The 25,459-nt window shown below is 38.5% G+C and overlaps 1 protein-coding gene across 2 annotated transcripts; it reads left to right on the forward strand.

The window, feature by feature from the left end:
- The first annotated feature begins 128 nt into the window (after nucleotides 1-128).
- Nucleotides 129-23,899, forward strand: LOC140935528 (diacylglycerol lipase-alpha-like). 2 transcript variants are annotated; one of them, XM_073385087.1, is made up of 17 exons: nucleotides 129-454; nucleotides 5,041-5,634; nucleotides 7,244-7,388; nucleotides 7,804-7,875; nucleotides 9,220-9,344; nucleotides 9,724-9,874; nucleotides 10,656-10,739; nucleotides 10,866-10,946; nucleotides 11,798-11,875; nucleotides 12,508-12,650; nucleotides 13,693-13,761; nucleotides 14,432-14,504; nucleotides 15,591-15,796; nucleotides 16,588-16,862; nucleotides 18,018-18,092; nucleotides 20,848-20,922; nucleotides 22,206-22,334. In XM_073385087.1, exons 1-16 carry the CDS (start codon nucleotides 360-362, stop codon nucleotides 20,916-20,918), a joined length of 2,337 nt encoding a protein of 778 aa, XP_073241188.1. In that variant the 5' UTR covers nucleotides 129-359; the 3' UTR covers nucleotides 20,919-20,922; nucleotides 22,206-22,334. The 2 variants fall into 2 exon arrangements, with proteins under 2 accessions (XP_073241188.1, XP_073241187.1); XM_073385086.1 differs by lacking the exon at nucleotides 20,848-20,922 and having other exon boundaries at nucleotides 22,206-23,899.
- Nucleotides 23,900-25,459: the final 1,560 nt, after the last annotated feature.

Here is a 25,459-nt window from a genome sequence, read left to right on the forward strand (position 1 = left end):
TTTTGAATTTACCGACATGCGTAAATAACCAATCATGTTCTTTTCTCGCTCTTTCTGAGCCCACGGTTCACACGCAACGCTGAATTTTAAACGATGCGCAAAATTATGCAAATCGAAAATTGTTTTTTTTGGAGACTTCTTTCAGGAAGGAGGGAGTTATCTCCTCTCCTAAGAAAATATTTCTTTGTGTTGATTTAGCAGTAATTACGCTAATGACTTGAAGCATTAGTTTACTTTTGTTGAAAGGAGGATCTTTGGAAATTATTCCAGACGAGGACAGCAGAAGCACAACATAAGCTCAGTTTAATCACTTCACGTGCTTTGAAGTTTGAAGTAACTCGCGTCTTGGAAATTTGAATATGCCGGGGATTGTTGTCTTTAAACGTCGGTGGATGGTCGCAAGTGATGATTTAGTCATTCCTTTTGGAATTGCGTTTGTTTTCAGAGGACTGTGGTGAGTGAGCAAATATATGTCATTTTGTGAACTCCTTAGCTAATCTAATCGACTAATTTTCCATGTAGTATTTAGCTTTATTTAATAGCTCGTGTAACCGTGTTTTAACCGGAATACTTAAGTATGTTACAGCTTAAAAATTTTATTGCAGATAAAGATATTGAATCGAGCATTAGTTAAAATTGCTGTCGGAAGGCTCAACATCCGTTTTTCGTTGTGAAGAAAATTGACAAAACACGCTAAATAGAATTCGTTATTGTTTTGTTGGCACTGCACGTTTTGTTTCATTGTAGCAATGAAAGAAGTTTATTTGTTCGATTCGTCGACATTTTATCTACTTGTTGTTCTCTACCGTATCATTTACCTTGCTTGGAGTCATTCCAGTCTCTCGTTTATTTTTCTCACCACCCGATTTGTTGATTTGATTTTACGTTTCAGTGTTACAAATATCGTAGGTTGATCAAAGTCACACATACCGCATCGCTAAAATTCCTAAAGAGCCAAAATCTTCTTCGAGAACGCCGATTCATTTCTGTACTTTTTCAAGCGTTTCAAATCGTAGTAACAGTTTAACAATGTACTGATCTTGTATGAAATAGTTCTATACATAATGTAATTTGCCGAAATGTGAGTGATATTTTAAAGTTACCAAGTGCAATATAACAGAACTAGGACCCGCATTGTATCTGGTGCGAAAACATGTCATGAATTTATTTCGAGATCGAAGTATCCTTTTGCAGGCATTTTAAAATAAGTGCAACAAGACTATTCCAAAATGGCTTAAATTACAGGGTCATACACAGAGCACTTGTTACAAATGCCTGTATTTTCTAAAAAGAGAGATGATGAATGAAGGGGGTGTCTGTGATGTTTTGGTTTCTAGACATCTGGAAGATATATGAGCTAAGTCTTCAATTTGATTAGTGGAGCAAGAAGAGTGAGAGTATTCACAAAGTTGCGAATAGCGAGATCATGGACGATTTATTTTCACTAACAAAATGAATTTTTATGGCAGTGCAAAGGTCTGTTACTTTTTTTTCAATTTAATTTATTCCATAAGTGCTTACTCAAGCATTGCCAAATATGTCAATGTTTACAATAACATGAAGAAATAAGCTTCTTTGCTCTTGCAGCTTCACAGCTTCCATCACCAGCTACTCAAGAAATCCCTCTCTTTTGGCTCATTATTTTATTGTAATAGTATTCAACTCACGTTAAAATAATTTCGAGTCCAATATCTCTCCTTGCATATTTAACACAAAAAATAACAAAATTGAAAAATACAAAAATTATCAATGTGAAGAATGTGAAGGCTGTCACACAGGCGTTTTCTGCTGTCTGCCTTCTGTCATTCAAAGTGCTATGAAAATCTCTCTGCTGTGTTGTGAGTTTACAATGTTCCTGGTTGTTTAAACAAACTGTAGATGAGTCAATCAAGTATCTACTATCCTGCAATATTTTGGAGGCAATTAACCACACATTGCACTGACCTTTATGAAGCATAAATTCTATGTGTTGTCATTTAAGCATTTTTTTTGCCCTGAGGCGGCGGCATTTTCTAGATGGTTGATGCCTCACATTTAATACATCTATTACACACAATCGCCCATCTTTTCTGTTTTAGTTGTGCTGTTCAAAGAAAGGATCTTCACTGAGTTCCTGCAGATAGAGTAAATATTTTGACATCATCATTGCTTATAAGAGAGCAAATGATAACATTTTTATGGCAAAAGAGCCCAATTTACATAAGAAGAAACTGTGCACAAATCAATAGGATAGATATAGGATGTGTTTAATCAACTATATTGCAGAGTAAGATTATATTATTTTAAAGGCGCCTTTACAAGGTAAATGCTTTCTATTGGAGTTTGGAACCATTAGAATGCCATTCAATTTTGTTCCATCTGGACTACAATGTGGTTGTGTTATCAGGCATTGGTTAAAAATAAGATCACGCATATCCATTTTGAAGATCTGACCAAATGTTTTATAAGTTGGTTAAATTAAAACTGCCCAAACTCTGTCTTCCCACGCATAAAAAACGTTGAAATTTGTTGGATCTATTTTAAGGTAGTGGTTTTTGATCATCTGATTTTGTAACAGTTATAAATTTTATGGCTGTCCTATTAGTTTAAGGATTATTATCTTTTCATATCTACAAAGGTTTTGCAATAATTTGCTTAACACCATGGATTACAAACCACTCATCAATTTTCATTTCCATTATTTTTGAAGAAATTCTTTCATTTGAATTTGTTTGAACTTTTATGCTGAGTCTCAAATTTTTATTTAGTTTGAAAGTTTTCAGTCCAAACTTTTTTTACTGAATTGGAGTCTGACATGGAACTAAAAATTGCGTTGGCTTGTACACGTTTTCAAAGCAGAAAAAGAAATTTTAACCACAGCATGCATGTACTTGGTATGATCTCAATTGACAACTAAATTATACAGTTAACATCTGCCAGTAAAATAAGTATGCCTTATAAAGAAAGTTATTTAGGAAGTGGACATGACGACAGTGTAACTCATTTAGAATTTGCTTGGTCCAATAACAGAAATTATTTAAGATGATCACAGCTTGTACATGTCTTTATTTTAAGAATAATGGAGAGAGTTGTTGTTTTTTTTTTGGGGGGGGGGTGGTATTATTTTAACTGCTTAAAATACTGTGGCTTCTAAACCTCAGAATTGTTGAAATTAACAATGTTCCCTTGAAGTCCATGAAATTTACACCTGAAAGTTGTTTTATCCGGATTTTATTAAGTGCAAACTTGGGTTCGTGTGCTAAAGCATGTGCATACAGATATGATTTATGATTTCTTTCTTTTTTAGTATCTTTCATCAAAGTTGTGGTTTGCAAATGATGTAAATATACAGTTGATTTATTATCTTCATAAATTGAAATATTCTAATAGGAAGGCTGTTGGAAATGTTTGTCCTTTCCTTAGACAAAACATACTTTACATCTTAGGAAATTATAATATAATGTAACTCCCAGCATCAGTTTTAAATTGCTTAAAGTAATTCAACGAGTTTTGTCCATCATAGGTGGACATCATTCAGCCTATTTTCATGAAAAACACGTCTCATTATTCGCCTTAGCTTATTATTTATTTATGAAGAGGAGAAAATTATTGCAAACTGTTTTTTCTTAGTTCCTTCAAATCACCAAGCATCTACTAAATTTTTCCATGTCCTTTATTCTCAGCAGAGAAATGCTGGGTCTGAAATTATACTGTTGCTTGTAATGTTTTATTGTGTATTGTAGTGTGATGAAATAAAGGTTTTGGTTAAAATGGTCTTAACTTAGTTTGATTATAAATTTCTCTGTTTGTTATTGAAAGTGAAATTGACATAAAAGAGGATTAAAAAGTTAAATCAAACTAGCTTGAAAAATTTTTTTCTGAATTTCTTTTTAAACTGCAACAAAAGTAAAAACGTACACTTGGTCTAATTGTTGAACCATCTCATGAGTAACATAAAGATATTATTTTTTTAGTCATCACAGGGCACATTACTGCTGATTCTGGGATTTTTAAACCCTTAACCTTCAAATCAATGTGGGTTAAATGCTCTGGTTAACCACTTCCAAAACTATGAACTTGTTTAGTTTCAAAAGAAACTGAGACCACACGTATCTAGATATTTTTGAAAATGGAGATTTTTTCCCACTGTTTTCAAAAAAAATATGCATCCACAGGTAACATATTTGAATCGTTTTCGCTTATCCATACGAAAACGCTAAACAATGGAAAAAAAATAGCATCCCTCACAGAGCATGTGTTACACTAGTAGTAAATGATGTATGACATCATATTCGAAAACCTCCATTTTCATCTATCTACACGTAACTGAGTGACCAGCATTTTCAGAATTCTGCACTCTGCAGAGCGTCTTTGTAAAGATGCATTTTTGGTGACCATTTTCACTGAATACCTGTGGATGGTAGGCCAAACTGGAGGAAAAAAATCTATGTTTTCAAATAAAAATGGATACATTTGGATGGGCCCTGAGTTGCTACAAGTGTGTGGGTGGGGGAGTGAACTACCAAAATTTTGTTTTTTATGAAATTGAGTTGCGAAAAGTCAGTTTACCTCAGTGGACTGTAAAAGAATTGAAAGCAGATGTCTCGGGCACTAGCCTTTCATTTTAGTGAATAAAGAAATATCCCTAAAGGTGGTCAGTTTCTCTGCCAGGGACATCAAAGAAGATGCAAAAAATGTTAATTTGTAGCCTGAGAAACAGCCAACATTTTGCATCTCTACCACTAGCAGTTTCCCCATGAAATGTCTTCTGGAGGGACTATAGAACAGGGCTGTCATCAAGAGCCGGGGCCGGGGATTTCCCCCGGCTGATATGAATGTGGCCCTCGGCTACTTTCATTGGAAAATAGAAAAAAAAAAATAGAACCAATAGAATTCGCTAACTGTTTGATTCCCTGCCTACTTGTTGTATTTACCTGGCAACTTGAAATCTTAGTGACAACCCTGGTAGAAATTCCATTCCTTGGCAGTGTTCCTTATCAGTGATAATTAGCAGTACTTTTCATGCTACTTAATCATGGATTCTCCCTTTTTTAATTTCAGGATGGTAATATTATCAGTAGTATTGGGGATATATCATGGCTTCTACCATGTTCATCATGTGAGGGAACGGGATAAACATGTTTGTGAGCAGACATTAGACTATTTTATGGGTGGTTACCTAGTACTTCTTTTTGCGACAAATGTCATGGAACTAACAATCGCTTGGATGAGTGGAAAAGGTTCAATCATGGATACAGAACCTCGGAATCTCATACCACATCTTCTCTATGTTCGTCTTGCTCTTTCCATTATTGAATTATTATGGCTGTCCATTGGAATTAAATGGATATTTTTTGATGCTATGATATGTGATTTAACAACGGAAATTTACATTGCCAGAGCAATCGTGGTTTTCAATTGGCTTTTTCTGTTTACTGTCATTATTATCATATATTGTTCCTTTGATTCTGCTGGGAGAACTTGGGTTTATTTCCGGGATGCACAGCTGGGCGACAGCGTTGATGCATCACAAGGTTTCAGCAGGCACATTACCCACAAGTATGAAAAGCGCTGGGAAGGATGCTTCAGGAAATTTTGTTGCTGTTCTGGAGTTGGGAGGCAGGGAGATGAAAATGTATTTACATTCATTGGAAGGTACAGTATTGATATTTGGTGTAAATCTACTAATTTTAACAGGTACATGTGCACCACTCCTCTCTAACTGCAAGTAATACTGTAGAAGGCAGCTTTGTCAAGTGATAAGGGTGTTGGAATTGTAATCTGAACGCCCCTAGTTCAATCTTTGCCCATCATAGCCCACACGGTGGAATCCCAACTGGCCAGAGAAAAACCAATTGGCTATTTACAATGTATAAGCATGACTGAGTAGCTGAATTTAGGACAACCGAGAAAAAAATAAAAATCCTGCTGGTGATAAGGGTAAAGATTGAACTATGAAAACTACTGGTTTACCAGTAATTGTATTACCCACATAAAGTCATTTTTTAAAATAAGCATTCATGTAAATTACTGTTGGATAAGGTTCAGCAGAATAGGACACATTTGTGTTTTGTCATTGGCAGGCAGAGTTCTGAATCATCTTTATTACTACAAGAAATGCTTGAATCACAGAGCCTTGCAAAGCAGAGGCTAAGGGCCAGAACTATGAAATAAGGGAAAGAAGCCAATAGGGAAAAGAAAATATATGAAAAAAAAGCAAATAAGCAAACAGTAATGAAAAAAGAAAGAAAAATAAAGGAGAATTTCATCAGGAATCGAACCTCACATGTCCTGTTCCGCACGATACAACTCGCCTGCGAAGTAGGCCACAAAGCATGTTTTCTTACATCAATTTCTGCTGTTATTTTGAAGTTAATGGTCCAGATCACATCTTTTTTCTGTTAAAGGTACTTCTACCTTATCACTAAAGGCGTTTCTTAAACTCTTAAACGGCCGCTAAAACAACCAGGCCAGGTTTGTGGCGGTTTTGTTTACCTGCTGCCTTGTTGCTAGACAACTGCGTTTGCCCAAACCGATAGAAAGAGAGATATATTTATGACCAAAGGAAGATCACACTTCACTTGGCGATCCTCGTGTGCATTGTGTGTGCTGCGCACATGATTAATTAATAAACCTTCACTCTGCTTGGGTGTAATGACCCTCCCTCTGTGAGGAATTATACATTGTATGCACCATCTGTGTCCTCATTGACTAAGAGCCTACAGTTAATTTTGGAAATTATTGCAGCCTACAGAGCAGCCAGTTATCTGCTTGCAGGTAATTGACTAGTCTGTGAGTTTGTAGGCTTGTAATTCTTGGGGAAAAGACAGAGCCTTGCACTTGCACAATGCAGGATGAATCTGCGTGGTAAATGGAGAATTCTCCAATCTCCAGTGCCTAAATGAACATCCTGCATTGTGCATCTGAAAGACGTATGATTTGATATTCTATAATTATCTTACATGCCAACGCATAGAAATTTAACCCATGTAAATAAAATAGAGGTAGTGTATGGAGGGTTGTACATGAATATAAAAGTTGAAACTCAAGCATCTTTTACATTTATGCCAGCCTTTCATACATTGTCTCTATTTTATTAATGTATGAAATCCAACCTTACACAGGGACTACTGGCCAGCATAATTTTGAGTTTAACCTTGCCTAAGGTATACCCAGCCCAATCAAAAGAGAGTTACTCTGTACTTTTAAAAATAGAGATAAAATAATGAAAAGAAAGTTCACAAAACATGTTTGTGTGGTTTAGGACACTAGCAGAGTATTTTCAAAATATGGATGTTGTACCATCTGACTTTGCTGCGGGACTTGTTTTACTAAGAAAATATCAAAAATACCAGGAACATGTTGCTCTGATGAGGGCAATAGAAGAACAGCAAGTGCCTGATTCTCAGGTTAGTACAATGTTGGCTAGGAAAGAAAGCCAAAAATAGTGATTATGGACACCACTGACGATCAAATAATTATGTGTATCTGAATTTTTGTATTTTATTTGCTCCAGTTTAGTACAATATTATATCAATTAATGATGATTTTATAAAGGAACCTGTTACTATAGAGGATAACAAATATTGTGTCCCTTGATACTACAGTTGTTATTATGGTAAAGGGAAAAAGTAGTTAATTGATTTTATAACTTAAACATAGAAGACACTCTGATAGTGTCCATCCTGCTCTCGAAAGGTTTTTTCAAATTAATAAAAATGACTTTCAGGCAAGCACATGCTAGCTACAGCTTGCCCAGGTAAGCTGTAAACCTTACTGTCTTTACACCCTGTCTTACTAAGTTAAATGTTGTTATTTTTACAGAAAGGTGTGAAGAAATCATCCTTAAGATTTCAAAGAACTGATAGTGCAAAGACTCTAAACCTTAAAGACAAGGTAAAAGTGTTGTATCATGTCTTAAAATGTTGGATTTTTGTGATGCTTACTATTGTAAGTGCATGGTATAATGATCTACAAATCTGTGCACAGAAGCCAATAATAATGGCCAATAAAGTTGTTTAAGTAAGCTTTGGCTGGGGGTCGAAACACTTGTGGGAGACCTCTAGATGAGGGAAATAAGCTCACTTTAAGGTGGCTGAACACAGTTTTGGCAGTTGGTGAGTATATATCTCTTGCCAAATCATGGCAAGGGGAAGGTTGCAGCTCACAAGCTGAAAAGACTTGGCAAGTAAAAAATATACTGATGAAAGATTTTGATTGACAGGTAAAATTTGACTTTTTTGTAGTTTCCATAGCAACATGAGCAATTGAATACAACCTTAAAATTTCGCTTTTGCTCAGTTTACCTAAAATTCTCTCATTAGATTTTCCTATAAACTTGCACACAGCTTACTATAATTAATCATTACCATTTGAAACTTATTTGACCAAATTTTAACAGACTGGTTTTTAGATAATCAGTAATAGAATTGTACTGTGATTATTAAATGTGTCACAAAATTTGTCTGTTCTACTTCCATTTTAAAGTTCTCATTATTTAAAATACGATAAAAGTAAAAATTCTGCCAAATAGCACAAAATTTGACTAAGTAGATTTTGAGATATCGTCTTCTGTGTACCATTGCTTTTTCACCGCCTTGTTTCTTAGTCTAATTTAAAACGCGCCCTCGTGCAAGTTAGTGCTGACTGCCCACAAAACTGTGTTCAGCCACCTAATAAATAAAGAAGTAATTTATATAACCTACTTAAACATTCACATCGCCACATTACTTAATGCTAATCTTAATAACAAATACAACAATTTATGCTTTGGCACTCGCCACAGGGGTGGCCTTGTTTTTTTTCAGCTTTTTTGCTTTGTTATGTAAAACATGCTGTTTTTATGCTAACTAGTTTTTGCTGTACAGGCCTTTAATATTCTTATAAGCAGTGTGGGTCTTCACCATCTTTCAATACTTGCAAAAATTAGAATGAGGTAAAAATAAAAACTCAAAGAAAGCAATACTGTTTTAGAATAGCTGTTAGTGCTACATTTCTCCCTTTCCTCCCCATAACAGCCATCCCATCTAAAAGGGTTCAACTTGACTGCAAAATACAGGCCCCCCAGTCCAATTTTTTCGTGCAATTTATAGGTCTGTACAAAATAAAGTAAGAATGAAGTTGATAATTTCTACAAGAAAAGCTTGAATTCTTTTGGAAGCCTAAGTGTACTTATTAAGGGCGCACAACTTTCAATGGTCTATTTCTTTGACTAGTGTTATCATTGTTTCTTAACTTTAGAGAGAGTTGCTTCTTTTCAAGGACATAGTTTATTACATGAATTATGCATTGTCTGCTTACGGCTGGCTTATCTACATGAAGAACAACGTTGGTTGTGGGTGTTGTAAGCTCTTGAGAAACGTTAGGTAATGAAAATACTGTGACTAGAACTTTTGAGTTTGTGCTAATGCATCAGTTGTTTGAACTATCTGTTATATAAGAGTACATGTGTGTAGAAAAGTAGTGGTCCCGATGAACGAGAAAAAATTAATAACAACAATAGCTAAGCTTAGAATTTACAAATATTTTGTCAGAAGGTCTGGCACTTTTGTAGAAAATCTGATAGAAGAAAGATTGAGAAACTCAAGGAGAGAGAGAGAGAAAGTGCGCAAAGATCAGTCTGTTGTGATATAAGTAGTGCATACGATGAACTTCTTGTAAGGGCTAAACTCCTTTCTCTCTTCTCTGTTCAGTGGATTTTTATCTAACTTACATGTGCATGATGCATCTTCTTGTCTCTTACAGATGCTGTTATCGGTGCCGTTCTCCCGATCGTAGATCACACAAGTTTGTTGATGTTGAAAGTGACAACTGTTGTCGCTGTAACTACTCAGCAATGAAAAGGATTGCAGGAATTCACAACCGAGATACCATTTATGTTAGTTACCACAACAAGGTACGTTACATTTCGTAAGTGATATTCCTGAACAAGAAGGGCTCATTTTGCTGTCTTGCAGTTAATTTTAGAGCACTGATTTCATCAAACTTCAGTAGCGCGCGTTGCAAGCGTTTCTGCGCGAGTTCATCGCGAAAGTTGAAACAAGAGCAAAAAGAAGAATGAAGAGGGGGGGGGAGGGGGTAGGGGTGAAAGCTCTTCTCCTCTCCCTCTGCCCCTGCTCTTTATGCAGCCTAATTAATGCGGCAATGTGGCCACCGGTAATCGTCAATGTCGATGAGAGTTTGATAGGCCACTTTCTTATTTAAATTTTACGTTGAACAAAGACTCGAGAATGAGATGGAAGGTGCTGTTGTACCCACAAATCAACTGTAACAATCACACAGAAAAATGTGACACGTTCGTAAAGTATTATGTAAAACAGACCTTTAAAGTTCCAGTGTCTCGTTGTTTTTGCTGAGATGGAATCGTAATTGTCTGGATGGCGTAGATGGCAAAGTTGTACCGAGCTTCTTTTTTCATATAAACCTCGAATAAAGGCCGCATGTTTCAGATCGGGTGCGGTGTTTATTCGAGAGCGGCATTTATTGGTAATTTTTCTTCCATCTGCGGCGTTATTTTTTGTTTGTTTGTGTGTGTTGCAGTTAATTTTTTAACTCAGTTAATTTTCATTATTCTATTATTTTTTGGTATGGTAAGGTATGCTAATGAATTTTAATCAAAGGAAAGACATAAATTAATTGAAATAAAAAATTAACTGCAACATGTATTTTTCTGTTAGTTATTTCAGACACCATTCTTTGTTTGTGTGGATCATGATAAAAAAGCAGTTGTGGTGACCATCAGGGGAACGTTGTCCCTTCAGGTAAAAAAATTGGGGTCAATCAGTCTCTTCAACATTTGTTCATACAGTCTATGCGCATGTACTGTAGTACTGAAAAACCTGCAGATCCGATGTAATTCATTTTTGTTGAATGAATTCATGTTGCAGGACATCCTAACAGATTTTTCAGTGGAAGCGGAGAAGATTCCACTGGATGATGGCAATCCCAATGAGTGGTTTGGACACAAGGTACATGTATAAAAATACATGGTTTGGAACTTGAATAAATAAATTAAATAACGATTTAGAGCTAGCACATCCACGTAGTGGTTCTTTATTAACCTGATTACCTGTCGAATTGAAACTTGGAAATGTCGGTTTTTGAAGAGAGGACAAAACTGGAGTAGCCGGAGAAAAACCTCTCAGAGCAAAGAGGAGAACCAAAAACAAACTCAACCCACATTATGGCATCGACACCGGGATTTGAACCTGGGCCACATTGATGGGAGGCGAGTGCTCTCACCACTACACCAGCCTTGCATGTTCCATTTCTGTAGCGTAAGGGAAAGGTAGACCCTATTTGTTCGCAGTGCGGGAGCTTAAATTGGGTCCTTAGCGTGATAAGGCATCTTAGTGCATTTCTATTCCGCTACTCTTTCCCCTACATCCACCCCCACGCCTTCTCCGTTTTTTTAAAGTTAAATTCTTGTCCCAGCTGTTTAAAGTGTGGCGAGTACTTTCCACTGGATAATTCACTTTCCGGTAGATAAGTTGTGAATTTTGTGCAACCATGTCCATCGTTCCGGAAGAAACTTAGCCTAAGAGCAAGTTCTCCATTGGCGGGAAATCATTAAAGACACGCGCGAGCGGCCCTAGAAAAGAGACATGAAGGCTTGCTTCGCTCAGCACTTAAGATCGAGAGTTTGATCGCAGGGTAGAAGATTATTTTTCCACGGTATCACGGAGAGCTTAGCCGAAGGTGGATCAGTTAACTAGTGTAGGAAACACAAAGAGAGCAAGAAAAAATCCGTTGGAGTCAGGGAATACTGGGTTGAATAACATCTCACTTAAGCAGGCTCTTTTATCTTTTATCATTCCAGGGCATGATAAAGGCTGCTTTATTTATTAAGAAGAAGCTGGATAGTGGAATTCTTACTAAAGCCTTTCATTCTGATCCGGTTGGTATTTTAGTTTACTGAATTTGTTTAAAGTTTGCAACGTGATTAATAAATAAATTATATAGTTGTTGCTTGTTAGTGGAAATGAAAAGGAGAGATTCTTAATGCGAGCATTAGGGGCATTAATGATTGCATGTTTTATAGAGTCCGGTGTTAAAATATACTTGATATAATCCGGTAACTCATTTGACTTGTCAAGGTGGATTTCCACTGTCGCATGATTTTTACGTGCGTACGCACGTAAATACCCTTGGTGCTAGAGACAAGCCGCACGCGAAAAAAAACCTCTGGTACCCCGGGCCCGGTTCCTGAAAGGCCGATTAGCGTTAGTCCAGGATAAAAATTTTGTTAGAATGACAACAACAGTGGAACAAGACAGTGGAAATCCACCCTTAGTTCAGCAATAGCCTGCATAACAGGCGCTTTATAAGCCAAGCCAAGCGAACGCGACATTTCTGCGCAAATCGCGAGACGAGGGGAGGAGAAAACGCACGTCGTGTAAAATATCGTGTTTGCCTTGCTTGGCTCAGCATTGGATGGCTTGGGTCTATATATTTGATGATTCGCGTAACTCATTTGATTAGTCCTTTTCAGCGTAGTTTAGCCATTTTTTTTATTGTACTTGTTCACAGGATAGACAGACAGAATCTTACCGTCTGATTCTTGTTGGTCATTCTCTTGGTGCTGGAACAGCAGCTATCCTGGCCATGCTTCTCCGTCCATATTACCCTGGTGTCTTTTGTTATGCCTTCTCACCGCCTGGAGCTACTCTCAGGTACAGACCTTTCGGATCATTATACGTTTCTGGCCACTTAACCCTCCCCAAAGCCAACATTTTGCCCTAAGTGAGAAGTGAGTGTCATTGTTGGCTTAGGGGAGGGGTAGGTGGGCAGTTTCCCAGACACGTTTGATGATCGACCTTTGTTGCCTTGTGTTGGTCGAGGCTGGGCATTGAGACCTTTAGCTCAGGGACCAACGACGACGGCGACGTCAACGGGAACGGCAAAAAAGCAAAAGATTTAATAAGGAAAACACCAACTTTAGTTTGCACGTGCATCACACTTTTTGATACATTTCTTTGCTGTTTTTGCACGACTACGACTAATTTCGACTAATTTTGTGGAGAAACAAAAAGCAAGCAACGACGAAATTTTTTTTGTTTTCTGAACTTCGATATGGTCCCTTTGAATTCAACTTCAGGAGGGATCGCCTGCATTTAACAAAGTAAGTGGGTAGGAATAATTGCGATAAAGACTGAAACAACGCAAATTCACTTTTTAAGCGTGGTTCTCGTTGCCCTTGCGTCGTTGGACCCTAATGTCACTATTTTGGCGGGAAAACGCGCCAGCCGTCGTCATTCCACTACGAGGCTTAGGGTCTTAGTGACGATATTAACTTATAAAATATTAGAAGTTTTATCATTTTGCGATCGGGAGGGGGCTTAACCTCTTTCAATAGAGATAACAGTGCTAACTTTTCTGGTGAAAGAAAGTAAAATAAAGCTTTCCGAAATGTCTATCTTTTGAGAATTTTGAAAAAAGAAAAAGAAATGAAATCATATCTCGTTTCCGAAGTCGTCCCTGTCCTCGAATCTAAAGATCTCTAATATTCGTAGTCTGTACACCGTCTTTACTCAAATGAGCCACTTCCTTCTTATAAGCCCACATACATATAAACTGCTAACAGCCCCTGTAAAGTTCATGTAAAGAACTCAACTATCGATATTATCTGTGATTGTAACCTCTCCAAATTTCACTTTACATTTTTTTCTTGTTTTTATCAAGGATCAAAACTTACATTTCTTTTCTTTTCCCCAGCCTTTCTGCAGCAAAATATGTCCGCGACTTTGTTTTTTCTATCGTTGTTGGAAAAGACATGATTCCAAGGTATTTTAATCTTGACCTTTTTTTTATTCATTTGTACATCACTGTTGTGACCTGCTATCTCGAACTAATTTTTGTTCTCCAAGAGAGTTCCAGACCCTGTACCTCAACTGTGTTACTATAGCTTTAAACGATGCACAATGCTCTTGACTTAGCACAACACAGCGTTGCAACATTGTGGCGACATTGTTTTAAATGGTTGCAACACTGTTCCAACATTGCAACGCTGTGTTGCGCAAAAAATCATCGTTGCGAATCGTCCCGTGTAACATCACCTTAATGATGACTTCTGTACAGGTTGACGGAATGTCAGTCACTGTCAACCAGGGCCCAGTTGTTCGAAGGCCGATTAGCGCTTAACCCGGGGTTAAATTTAACCCGGGTTTTTCTTTCTTGTGTTCAAAAGCATTTTCTCTGATAATTTTCTCTGTTATTTTTAGAGCTTCCAATCATCAACTTGTAGACAAAAAGAATTAAAACGGAAATGCTTGTTAAGCTTTCAAATCTGAATTCAAATCTCGCGCTATAACCCTGGGTTATCTTAACCCAGCTTTGAACAACTCGGCCCAGACCATCATATTCCACCTCCCTATGACATGACTCCTGCGTTCAAACCATTTATAACGTTCTCTTCCTTATGAACTGTGCAAGTAACATTATTCTGTGCCTTCAGGTTAAGTCTTTACACTCTTGAAGACCTCCGCAACAAGATTATGGCGGTTATATCTTATTCCAGTACTCCGAAGGTGAGTCAATCGTAAAATGTCACTAGTAAAGAAATTCATAAAGTCAGTGCCACTGTATTCATTTTCACCAATTCTTTGGAGTTGAGGATATTTTTTCATTAAGCCAACGAAAAAATTCTCCTGAGTCTTGTTTGAATGGCCAGTTGTGGTGACATTATGTAAAAATACAAATGAAGTAACATTTCTTTAAGTGTACGTGTCATTTAGCCTCGTACCAGGCTGGTTCACACTATGCGAGTGAGCAAAGGAGGCTTGGAGCCGGACCCAATAGTGCGTGGTGTCCCAGGCTACACACCGCAGTCAAACGTCTGAACATGACCTAAGCTAAGTCCTAGGCGGCTTGGCAGGTGACGCCATCCAACTCGCCGAGGGCGACTGGGAACGTGGCTGTATGTCAATATCTGTTACAACCGTTAACCGAACGTTTTTCAACTTTCTTGTCGTAAAATCTTACGGCACTTTCTCAGGCAACCAATCAAAATAAAAACTGAACCAATCGTGAAGGGTTACATTATTGTTATTAATTTGCTTGGAAATCTCACTCAGATTCGGATTTGTGTTGCCAGCTGCATTTGTCACCCTTTAGTCGGCGACTAAAGGGTAATTTTTTGGCGCTGCTGTCTCACTAAATTAGACCTCTTTATTCCAGTTGTGATATACTGGCTTTGTACGTTATTCTTGAACACTTGTAAGTAAATCATTGTAGAGAAAATAACGGGTCTAGCTTGAGAAAACAACCGACATTTCGCGAAGCCATCACTGCTTTCCCTGCGAAATGATGTCTGAGAAACGAGCGCAGAAATTCCATACTGATGAGGAAACTGCCCACCTACCCCTCCCCTAACCCAACATTTTGCCTTAAGTGAGAAGTAAGTGTTAATGTTGACTTAGGGGAGGGGTAGGTGGGTAGAGTCCCAGAAACCTAAATTCATCTGCTTTTTGTTGGTTGTGCCGCCTGAGAAATGTGCTTCAACTAATCAGTAGCACCACCCAGGTCTGGTTGGTAACACGTGGTCAGTATGAGATTTCTGTGCCGCGAAATATCGGCTGTTTCTCGGGCTATAACGGGTCCTGTTTTGGTTGTAGTGGAAGATTCTGCGTGGCTGCGTATGTCGTTGTGCTTTTGTCTGCTGTTACGGCTGCAAGTGTGTCGACTGTGACGCCGCTCAGGAACGTGACAACGAGATGGCCTGGGAACATTTTGAGTTACCTAGCAACAAGCATTCCAAGACACCTACTTTTTATCCCCCTGGAAGAGTCATTCATATTGTCAAAACTGTCTCCATACCAACGTAAGTCGCCTTCGTTATCGGCGGGTCAGGGAATTCACTTATTAGAGAGCTTTAGATTCTAAGACGAAGACGACTACGAGATCGAAATTTTCTCCATACTAAGTTATGTGCGCGCGCATGAACCAGCGTCATTTTGGCGGAAAAACGCGATAGTCCTCCTCATTCTACTACGGGTTTTTGCGAAAAACAAGTTGTCAAGTTTTATCATTTTGCAATCGGGAGAGGGCTTAACCTCCTTCAAAAAAAATAACCGTGCTAATTTTTCAGGTGAAAAAAAAGTAGAATGAAGCTCCAGGGGTGAATAGTTTTTAAGAATACGCGAAAAAACGTTTAAGTTGAATCTCGTCCCCGTAGCAGTCCTCGTCCTCGAATGGATAGCGTCATTCGCCTTTTGAGCAACTGGGGTCTGATAATTTACACCTCTGTGGCAATTTTCTGCGAATTTATGTGATAAACGTTTACAAGAAAATGAATTTTTACTAATACATCTCCAGCACTGAAAAACAACCAAACAAAAAGATTTATTGCGCATGCCTAACGCGAGGGGAAAAGGCTTTTTGGACAGTTAGTCATAAATGTTTAAATGAAAATCAAGAGGTGCTCATATATAACTTTGTGATAGCCCACCATGCATTTCTCAACTGACGATACACAACTCGCCTTGACTCTGAAAGTGACTGCCACACAGGTTGTCGAGAAGTCCGTTTCTGTCAACAAGAGTCTTATTCAGGACTACTCTTACCCGGAAGATCATATTCCACCTACTGAAGATTGTCAATTCATATTTGCAGTCGATGCGGTCGTAAACGCACCATTTACGAACCCGTTTGGGCAGATTTAGAGGACTTCCAGTCGATTCAGATCTCAAGCCTGATGTGGGAGGACCATATGCCAGACTTTGTATTGGACGCCCTCAATCAGTGCCTCCCCAGTAAGGAACAGGAGGAGACAGTGCTTTATGGACCCGCGCTGCCAAGCCCTAACACCCTGTTGGTCCCTGGTTCAGACGCCGTGGGAACGAATCATGTACATAATCACATTGGGTCCAGATTACCGGGATCTTCAGGTAATGAAGGTTATTTTGTTTTTCGAGCACTTTACAGGTAGCCAACCGTAGACTTTTCCGTTGCTACAAAAGTTGAGAATTAAGAATTCTAAATTTATCAGGTTAAATACTCAGATTTTAAAATTGCTTTGAGTTTTAAATGTAAATTCAAAAGTAGTATCCTTCTGTATGGAGCAAAATCTACTATGTCTAACATGTTTTAATTTCTGTTGCGTTTCATGGCATCTTAACCGACAGACTTGAAAGTTACAAGTGCATCGTAAATCTTCAAAATCTAGGGTGCCTTTTAGCCAAAAATCCCGAAATTTTCTGAATAGTTTTCTTAATAGTTAGGTCATTTTTCAGACATTCCAACCGAAAGCCAGAGATGAGGACTTCGTTCCGGTTGGTATGAGTTAAATATAAAGTCGCGTACTATTTACTTTCCTCATCAATTCTAGGCTTTGGCCACACATATTGGCGCCTCTGTCAGATTCAAAACTTAAAAGAAATAGTATTGCTACGGTGAGCTCGTAAATCGCTTACCATTATGCCACTGGGCAACCCAACCGAGTTTGCTCTGTTTAAAGGGACAGGTTCACGGTTAAGCGCATGCTCATTAGTGAAATTTCTTCTTAGTATTAGTCTCTTTATTAGTAATTTTATCGGTTAATAATCCCACTCACATGTATCTCAGCGATCTCAGAGTGTATTTCAAAGTAGAATTGTATTTCAGAGTAACCTGAAGTAGGATGGAGGAGTACTAAAATCGCAGAAAAAATTAGTGAATTATGCCAACACTACCAACGCTGAATTCATTGTTGACCCGAAGGTTTTATTCCATGGTTGATTAATTTACCGCTATTTGCAAATATTAAAGTTGATCAAGTGCAAGTGACTGCCAGGGGAGAGTGGAGATTGGTTCTTTGAAAACATTATGACATGATCATATTGCTTGCATAGACGATACAGCATGTGCCGGTAGAAAAACGGCATTTTGATAAATGAGCATGCGCTGAACCGTGAACCTGTCCCTTTAAGGGTAAGCACCCCTAGTTTAGCCTCCTCAGTACTGTTAGACTTCTTGTTTATGAAATCTGGCCTGACTTACATCCAGGTTTCTCTCCTTGAGGTTACGCTGCATTCACATTCGCATTGCAATTTTTCCTTCTAAAGCGAATGAACCTAATACAACAAGAGAAGAACAAGTGGCCTTAGAGAGAGTACCCTCAGCTGACTCCTTAGCTTTAGGTAAGAGACCACTGTGTGATCTTGTAACAGTAACTATTGCAATACTTAGGGGCAATCTCGTATAACAAATTTTCACGTCCCAGCGACCGAGGGGACGGGTCGCGTCGGGATTGGGGAGAAAGGGAGAGTACATCGCCTACTTCCACTTTTGTGCCTTAATCCTTCCGTTACTTGTCTGCCTGTATTTCATGATTAGAATACTGAAAGCAGAACCGGTTAATGCGGGAAACATTACACAACCTTGGGAATTTTCCATTCCTTCTAGCCCGTTCCAGTCCACTTAAAAGCGGATTGAGTATGTACTGGCTCTTTTTATCATTGACCATACGCGTGTTCGCGGCAGTGAACTGTAGCCAGCTTACAGTCGAGGCCAGTGCGGGGGATATCATTGAAAATATTTGTATGTGAAGGGCTATTCCACATTAGCCTCGACTTCAAACTACAACTCTAGTCAAAACTCTTGGGACACTAACGCAATAGCTTGTCAAAATGAGGTGTTTTCTCTCCCGCGGTGCAGTGTTGACGTTATGCCAGCATTCAAGTTTTGTTTCAACGCAATCAATTTTGCTTGGGGGAGAGGGGGACAGTAGAAATAGGCTCTTATAACAATATTCTCAAGCTTTTTAAGAGTTAGGAAATGAGTTTATTTAGCAAAGTGCGTCTGCGCGCCTAATTTCCTCAAGTGTCCCAAGATGTTTTTACCAGGGTTGTAGTTCCAGGTCTTTACCGAGTTAACAAAAATGGCTGTTTCGAAGACAGGAGCGCGTAGTGGTAAAGGATACTCGAGTTAAATTAATTACAATGAGACTTCAAAAAGCAGTTTCATTCCTAACTGTTCATTTACAGCATCATGTTGCAATCTGCTGAGTTGATTTATAACCTAAATCTTTGCTCAGTTTTGACTCATTCCTGGACATATTACTGCTGTAGTTTGTTCATTAGTTTGATTCCTCTTTTATTTGCTGTTGCACACGGCTCTATTCATCTTCGAGCACTCCAAAGCACTGCTTATATTCACGCTTGTTGCTGTGCACTTTTGAGACCTCTTTTTCTTTTTCAAACTTCTGTTTTATGGGGCTAGGTCGACGTTATTTACTTGAATTTGTTAAACTTTCTTTTTCTACGAACTCTAACCCTCAGGCCCCATTTAATTAAAAGGTGGATAACGTTATCCACTGGATAAATCTCTATCGAGTGGGTTTCCCTAATATTTGTTCGCTGGATAGCGATTTTTCCGGTGAATAGCTCCTTCCAAGGTTTGAGCAACCGTGGCCAAGTCCAGTTTTGTCCATCGATGCCCCTAAAATTTCGTTTGTTTTCTTCACCAGACTTGGGGCGATTATTGTATGAGCAGATGGTTAGTGCCTAGTCCCTTGAACGACTGGCCTAAGGAAAAAGAGCATGAGAAATTTAGGGCGCGAATTAAAACGGGAAGGAGGACGCGCGCTTGAAGGGAGAAAGCTAATTCTTTTCTCACAGATGTCGTCCTCCTTTTTCGCGCGCTTCGTTTATCTCGCGCTGCATGCACCCGCCACGCAGTTTATTAAGGACGGCAGCGAAAAATTGACTGCTAAAATATATTCGCGTTAATTTTTTTCAAATTTAGTCGCGTTTATTCCAACGCGCTTTAAATACCAAAAGGCGAATTTCCCTAGAGTTGAATTCTTGGGGCCAGCACTCAAGTTAAGAAAAAAGTTAAGAGAAGGAAAAAAAGGCAAAAGCTTGTCGTCGTAGGTTTGTCCTCAATAAAACGTTGCCTAAGGGGATTGCACGTCGTTGTCGACGAGCAGGAACGGCAAAGAGATGTACCAAAAAATATGCTCAAATATGCTTTTCACGTTCTCGTCGCCGTTGCTAAACCTCCCTCCATCTCACATTTGCTCTCCACCTCAAGTTTTCTCTTGTTTTATGAGTATTGTGTTGTTTGGTTTTGTTGTCAATCTGTGTTTGTTAATCCGTTTCGCTATACAGGTTTTAATGACTTATCTTAACGTTTAAATCAATTGAAATTGGAAGTTGTAGTGACCCTAAATGAGATCGTAAAACCTTTAAGGCATAAAAACCAATGTGTAAGCTTAACAGTGACTTAAACATATTTCATTTTTGTCTGTCTCTACAACTCTGCCAGTTTCATTTTTGTAAGTTGATTTTTAAAGTTGAAGTGTCTCAAAAACGTCTAAGGATTCAAATCAAGTGTTATCTAAACTTCCTGTTATATTTCGGAAGTGATAAATAATTAATTAAGTTTTTTTAGGTGACTTAAAAGAAATCAATTTGCACTCACAGCCCAATAACGCCCACTAACTTGCCTAACACATACGGTGTTAAATATTTAACCGTTCGGTTACTAATCAAGAACTAACTCTTTAAAGACGAAATAAATCCGGTCCCAAAAAGCCGCGAATTCACATTATCGAACCAAGCCAAGTTGCACAGGCCTTTTTCAGGTGGTCAGTCACGTGATACAAAGACGCAGTGAAAGCGCTGCAACAAGAATTCCTTTTTTTGTCTTGTCCCAGTGCTCTTCGTGCACCCCAGCACCGCGGTTTTGTAACAGGTGACTCACCTCCCCGCAAAGGACCCATTGCCAGGAAATTGTTTCTTCCTATTGTCCCTCCACAATGAAAATCGTGTTTGTACCGCGTGTGATCTACTATCTAACAGTTCTTATAGTTACTGAATCGTCGCATGACTAAACAGTCTGTTTTGTTCCTTTTGTAAACTCTTCTTCGTTTCTTCTTTGACTAAACTTTAGAAGTTGGACTTGACGTTCCTGCTGATATGCAAAGCATCGACGGCTTTGAAATCAGCGTGACTACAGTTTGACAAGGTAATGTACTGTACTCTTGAAGCGGGGCCCATTCTCTACGGTTCATTGTTTACACACTCTTCTTAATGATTTAAACCGTTGCATTTCTTCCCTCGACGCATTCGTTCGAGTGTCTACTTGTTTCCTCCCTTCTCTCCGCCAAAATTGTTATTAATTATCGCCTCCTTCATCGCTAAAACATCGGAGAAGGCGAGTCTATGCTCGTTGATAATCGTGTTTTGAAATATTTTTTTTCCATAATTAACTAATTAAAAAAAATCGACCCTTGCGTCAAATATGACAGGTCAGTCGCCTTGCTAAGTTACCTCTTTGGTGCAAAAGTATTTGTACAACAATGACCTATTTTTCTGTGCGAGGAAGTCATCGTTTTACTGCCCTTAGTAGTTTGGCACTGTTCTCACTTCAAAATAAGAGACCGTAGCTGTATTGACGCTTAGATAGTTTTGAACTGTTGGTTTGTTTTAAGCTACATTCATGCCACAACTTGGGCAACACAACGACTTTCACAGCGGTTGTCACTGTTGTTCTTCAAAGGTACTTTTAGGCGCTCTTTTCCACGCGAAAACGAACAAAAGTGAGGCCTGTATTTCCCCGCAAAGTAAATAAACATCTTCAATGTAAGATAATTTTATAGCAGTGTTATCGAACTTTTAAAAGACTCCCCTTTATAAAAGAAGTCGTTTTTCCTCTCAATAGAATGTAATTGAATCCAAATAAAAACCTTAAACCTTTATTTAAACCTATAAGATAATTAAAAGATAACAAAACTAAAAGAAATTTTCCAACGAATTTCAACGTGTTGAGTTGCACTCTGTTCTTGTTATAGTTTTTTTTTTTTAAATTTAAAAACAGGTAGAACACCAACCTGGTGATAAGAGTTTTGCGACGTTAATTAACTTCTGTTATTTTTTTGCGCTGTGTGTGTTTTTGTAGCTTATTTCAAATTGAAAGGTTGCCGTTTTGGCGTTTGCGTTTTCTGCTGTGTGTTTAAGTTTTTCTCTTTGTTCGTTCTTTGTTGTTATTACCTTCAGTGCGTAAGGAACTCCAATATTTTGTAAGAGTATTGTACAAATGTTAATGTGTATTTGGTCTTTCTTTCTTCTCTACTTTCACCCTGTACATCGCAGCAAATGGTCTTCTTTTATAAGACTTGAGTTTAATAGCGTCTGATCTTAAACACAGGGCAGTTGAAACTTGTGTTTGACGTCTTTACAGAATTCCTCGTATCTTGTTTCCTTGTCTTAAATTCTCAAGGTTGCATTGTGTTCTTGTTCTTATCACAGAAGTGGGTCACCCATTATGGCGGGTAACTGCTCTTGTATCAGAAGCACGTAAAGCACCAATAGCACGACCCGAAAGTGCCTTTGATGATTCCGACTTGGACGAAGGCGCGCCTTCCGCGCGCGTTTCCGCGAATTGGAAAGACTTTACACTTCCCTCCTTTGAACAAAGCACCGACGAAGTCATTGTAGAAACACATCCGTGTCCACGTTCAAACACAGACCTTTCTGATTCACCATCTTCATTGCAATCTTTGAAAACGTTGGATGAGATTAATAGTAAATATACCTCGGCTACTTCAGTATCTCATAGCTTTGACCGCACTCCACCCCGAACAAACCGAAGCCCACCTCCGAAGCCTCCCCGAACATTCGAGACGGAAAAATCCGAGGGTCGTCAGAGCTTCCGATACAAACCGCCGCCGAAACCTCCACGAACCTTCGAATACGACTCGCAAATTCAAGCGAACTTTTCTTCATCTCTTTACTGGAATTTTCCGCATCCACGTGCTCGAAGATACGAAACTCAATTTTCTTCACCTGATTTAGAGAGCAGTAATGTATCCACAGAACATTTGAATGGAACAGAATCAGAAACACCACTGGCTCCGTACAGCTCTCATAGGCCGAAAATGCCTAAATTCTACTCCTTGCCCAGAACAGGCCAAGAGGAAACTTACATCGAAAACGGGTACAACCTGGACGATAATGATACAGTTGCCCTGTTCACCAAACAACCATCGACTCAAAACGGTGTGGCTGTCAGAAGGTCAAAACCGCACTCGGATGAGTCTTCGACACCCGAGTCGCGTTTTTCTGTATCAGATTCGGTTCTTAACATTTCGCAGGAAGAGCTGTTTCTCCTGGGATCAGTTAAACCGCGCGGCGGAAGGCGAAAAAGGAACGGACTTTTAAAACAAGCAGCGTCCGAGACTCTTCATAGCACACACCCAAACTTGAATGGTGTTAACCAGCCGCTAAGGAGTCCACAGAGAGACCCTAATTTTCTTGAGACAATGTTATGATGAGCTTTGAATTATAATCGATTTTGTTGTAGTAAAAGATTAAGAAATGCAAGGAAAACGGCGTCAGTGCTATCGCGGATCAATGCCAACAGTTACGGCTTCAGTTTGTCTGATGTGGTAAGCATGTGAAATGTGATCTCAACTATTTTCGCACGATATTACTCTTCAGTTTTGAGCTGCATGTTGTCATACCAAGCCCTCTCCGGGTTTTGTATCTAACAAGCGAGGAGTTACAGAAGCAGCTAACCTGGTCATACGCCCCGTTTCTGTCACTTGGGGTTGAATAGATTGTTTCAAGTTTTTGTATGTATAAACAGTATTAGTTAGGGATGCATGCGCGTAACACTCTAAGCCCCAATGTCCACGTACAAATTTTCCAGACTGAACTCCAGGCATTTCCTTAATCAAGTCGCTGAGAGAATTTGATAAAATATCAAGGCATTTTTTATATTGTGACAGGAGCCCATCAAATTTGATGGGCTCCTGATTGTGATCATTTTACTAATTCTCATAACCGTTTTCCTTGATGATCTGTGAATAGAGAGCTTTAGATTTGAGGAGGAGAACGAGTCCGAGTACGAGATTTAACTTAAAGTTTTTTTGCGTGTTCTCAAAAAAAGACACCCCGGAAAGCTTCATTTTACTTTTTCTTTCACCAAAAAAGTTGATACGGTTATTTATACCGAAGCAGGTTTAGCCCTCTCCCGATAGGAAAATGATAAAACTTCTCACATGTGATAACTTGTTCCCGCCACTTCGAAATTCTCGCTAAATCCTGTTGTAGAATGACGACGGCTATCACGTTTTCCCGCCAAAATGATGCTGGTTCACGCGCGTGCACTACTTAGTATTTGAGGAAATCTCGTACTCGTAATCATACTTGTCCTCGAATCTAAAGCTCTCTAATATTCTTAGGAGAAAGTTGATGTTGGTCACTGGGACTTAAAGGGTTAAATTTACTGTAATATATGCCGCTTACGAGAAAACGCCTCCGGTTTATATTATAAACAAATTTTAAACAGGATTTATATGAACTTGGTGAGAATGAAAATGAAAATGATGTTATTACGCTGTGAAAGCAAGAGGAAGTTTTCCTTTCAATTTTCCAGTGCACCAACACTAAATGATGCCTCAAAGATTTTAAGAAAAAAACTAAAAGGTAAAACGTAAAAATTTTCTTTCACAGAAAAAGCAAAAAAGACCATGAAAGTCAAGGAGCGGTTGTTAAGTAACTGTCTGAGTGCTACAGCTAAAACCCCGGTTAATACTCTCAACATTTTTGAGACATTTGTTGAGAGACGAAGTTGCGGTTATTTGAGAACCCCTCAGAACATTGCTGTAACATGATAAATTTTAACTTTGTTGCTACATTTGTTTTTCTCTCGAAGTATTTGAAGTTGTTTGAGCCGCTCTCACAACTTTTTTGTACACGCACAATCGCTCACAATGTGATGATAAACGTGACCATCTATTTCTGTTTGTGGAGGGTGTTTTGATTCCTTAGCCCGACGTGGTCTGAACATTTCCAAACATTCCCTCGACAAATGTTGCGAAATGACTGTTTCCCGTTGAATATCATTACCAGCCCTGTTGTCACGTGATATTCTTAGTCACGTGACAGTCCTTCAAGTAAGACTTTTTAGGAGAAAAAACCTGAAAACCGTACACGACGTGAACATCGTATTGTTTCCCTCTGTTTTTATTACGGTCTTTTCTGGTGACATTTTCAGTTTTTGCGTGCAGTTAGACTGTTAGAGAAGTGACTTATGTAACCTGCTTGGAATCAGATAATTTTTCTCAAAATTTAAACAAAATTGTTAGGTGAACATTCCATGGCTATAAAAGTAACCGCTCTGACACTCGTGTATCAGACTGATTTTAGAGTTTAAAGCTTAAAAAGTGGCCATGTGCGTTATTTAATATATTAAACATTATTTATTGCCACAAAAGTTTAGAACATATTTAAAGAGAAGGTAATATCTAACTTAGAAAGAGTAATATATAACTAAAAGAAAGATTCTTAAATCAGTTGCTAAGGTACAGTATTAGATATTATAAAATCTTGTCTTTGATTATATTTAACAATTTCTTACTTGATCGTAGTTCTTTCACTTTTAATACCCGAGCCATCATTGCTCAACCCTTTTTAACATGTATACTCTGTAAATAGTTTAACTCGTACTTGAATACAAAACTTGTGAAATGTAAGACTGCGAGCGATTCGGTCGCTTG

Source organism: Porites lutea, chromosome 4 (genome assembly GCF_958299795.1).
Source record: "Porites lutea chromosome 4, jaPorLute2.1, whole genome shotgun sequence".
Taxonomy (NCBI): Eukaryota; Metazoa; Cnidaria; class Anthozoa; order Scleractinia; family Poritidae; genus Porites; species Porites lutea.

Bases quoted from the DNA above. Each gene is read 5' to 3' on its own strand.
- LOC140935528 (XM_073385086.1), top strand. From the start codon at position 360: ATGCCGGGGATTGTTGTCTTTAAACGTCGGTGGATGGTCGCAAGTGAT. The intron at 13,762-14,431 runs GTATTTTAATCT...CTGTGCCTTCAG, and splicing joins GGAAAAGACATGATTCCAAG to GTTAAGTCTTTACACTCTTG. The intron at 16,863-18,017 runs GTAATGAAGGTT...TTCCTTCTAAAG, and splicing joins CAGATTACCGGGATCTTCAG to CGAATGAACCTAATACAACA.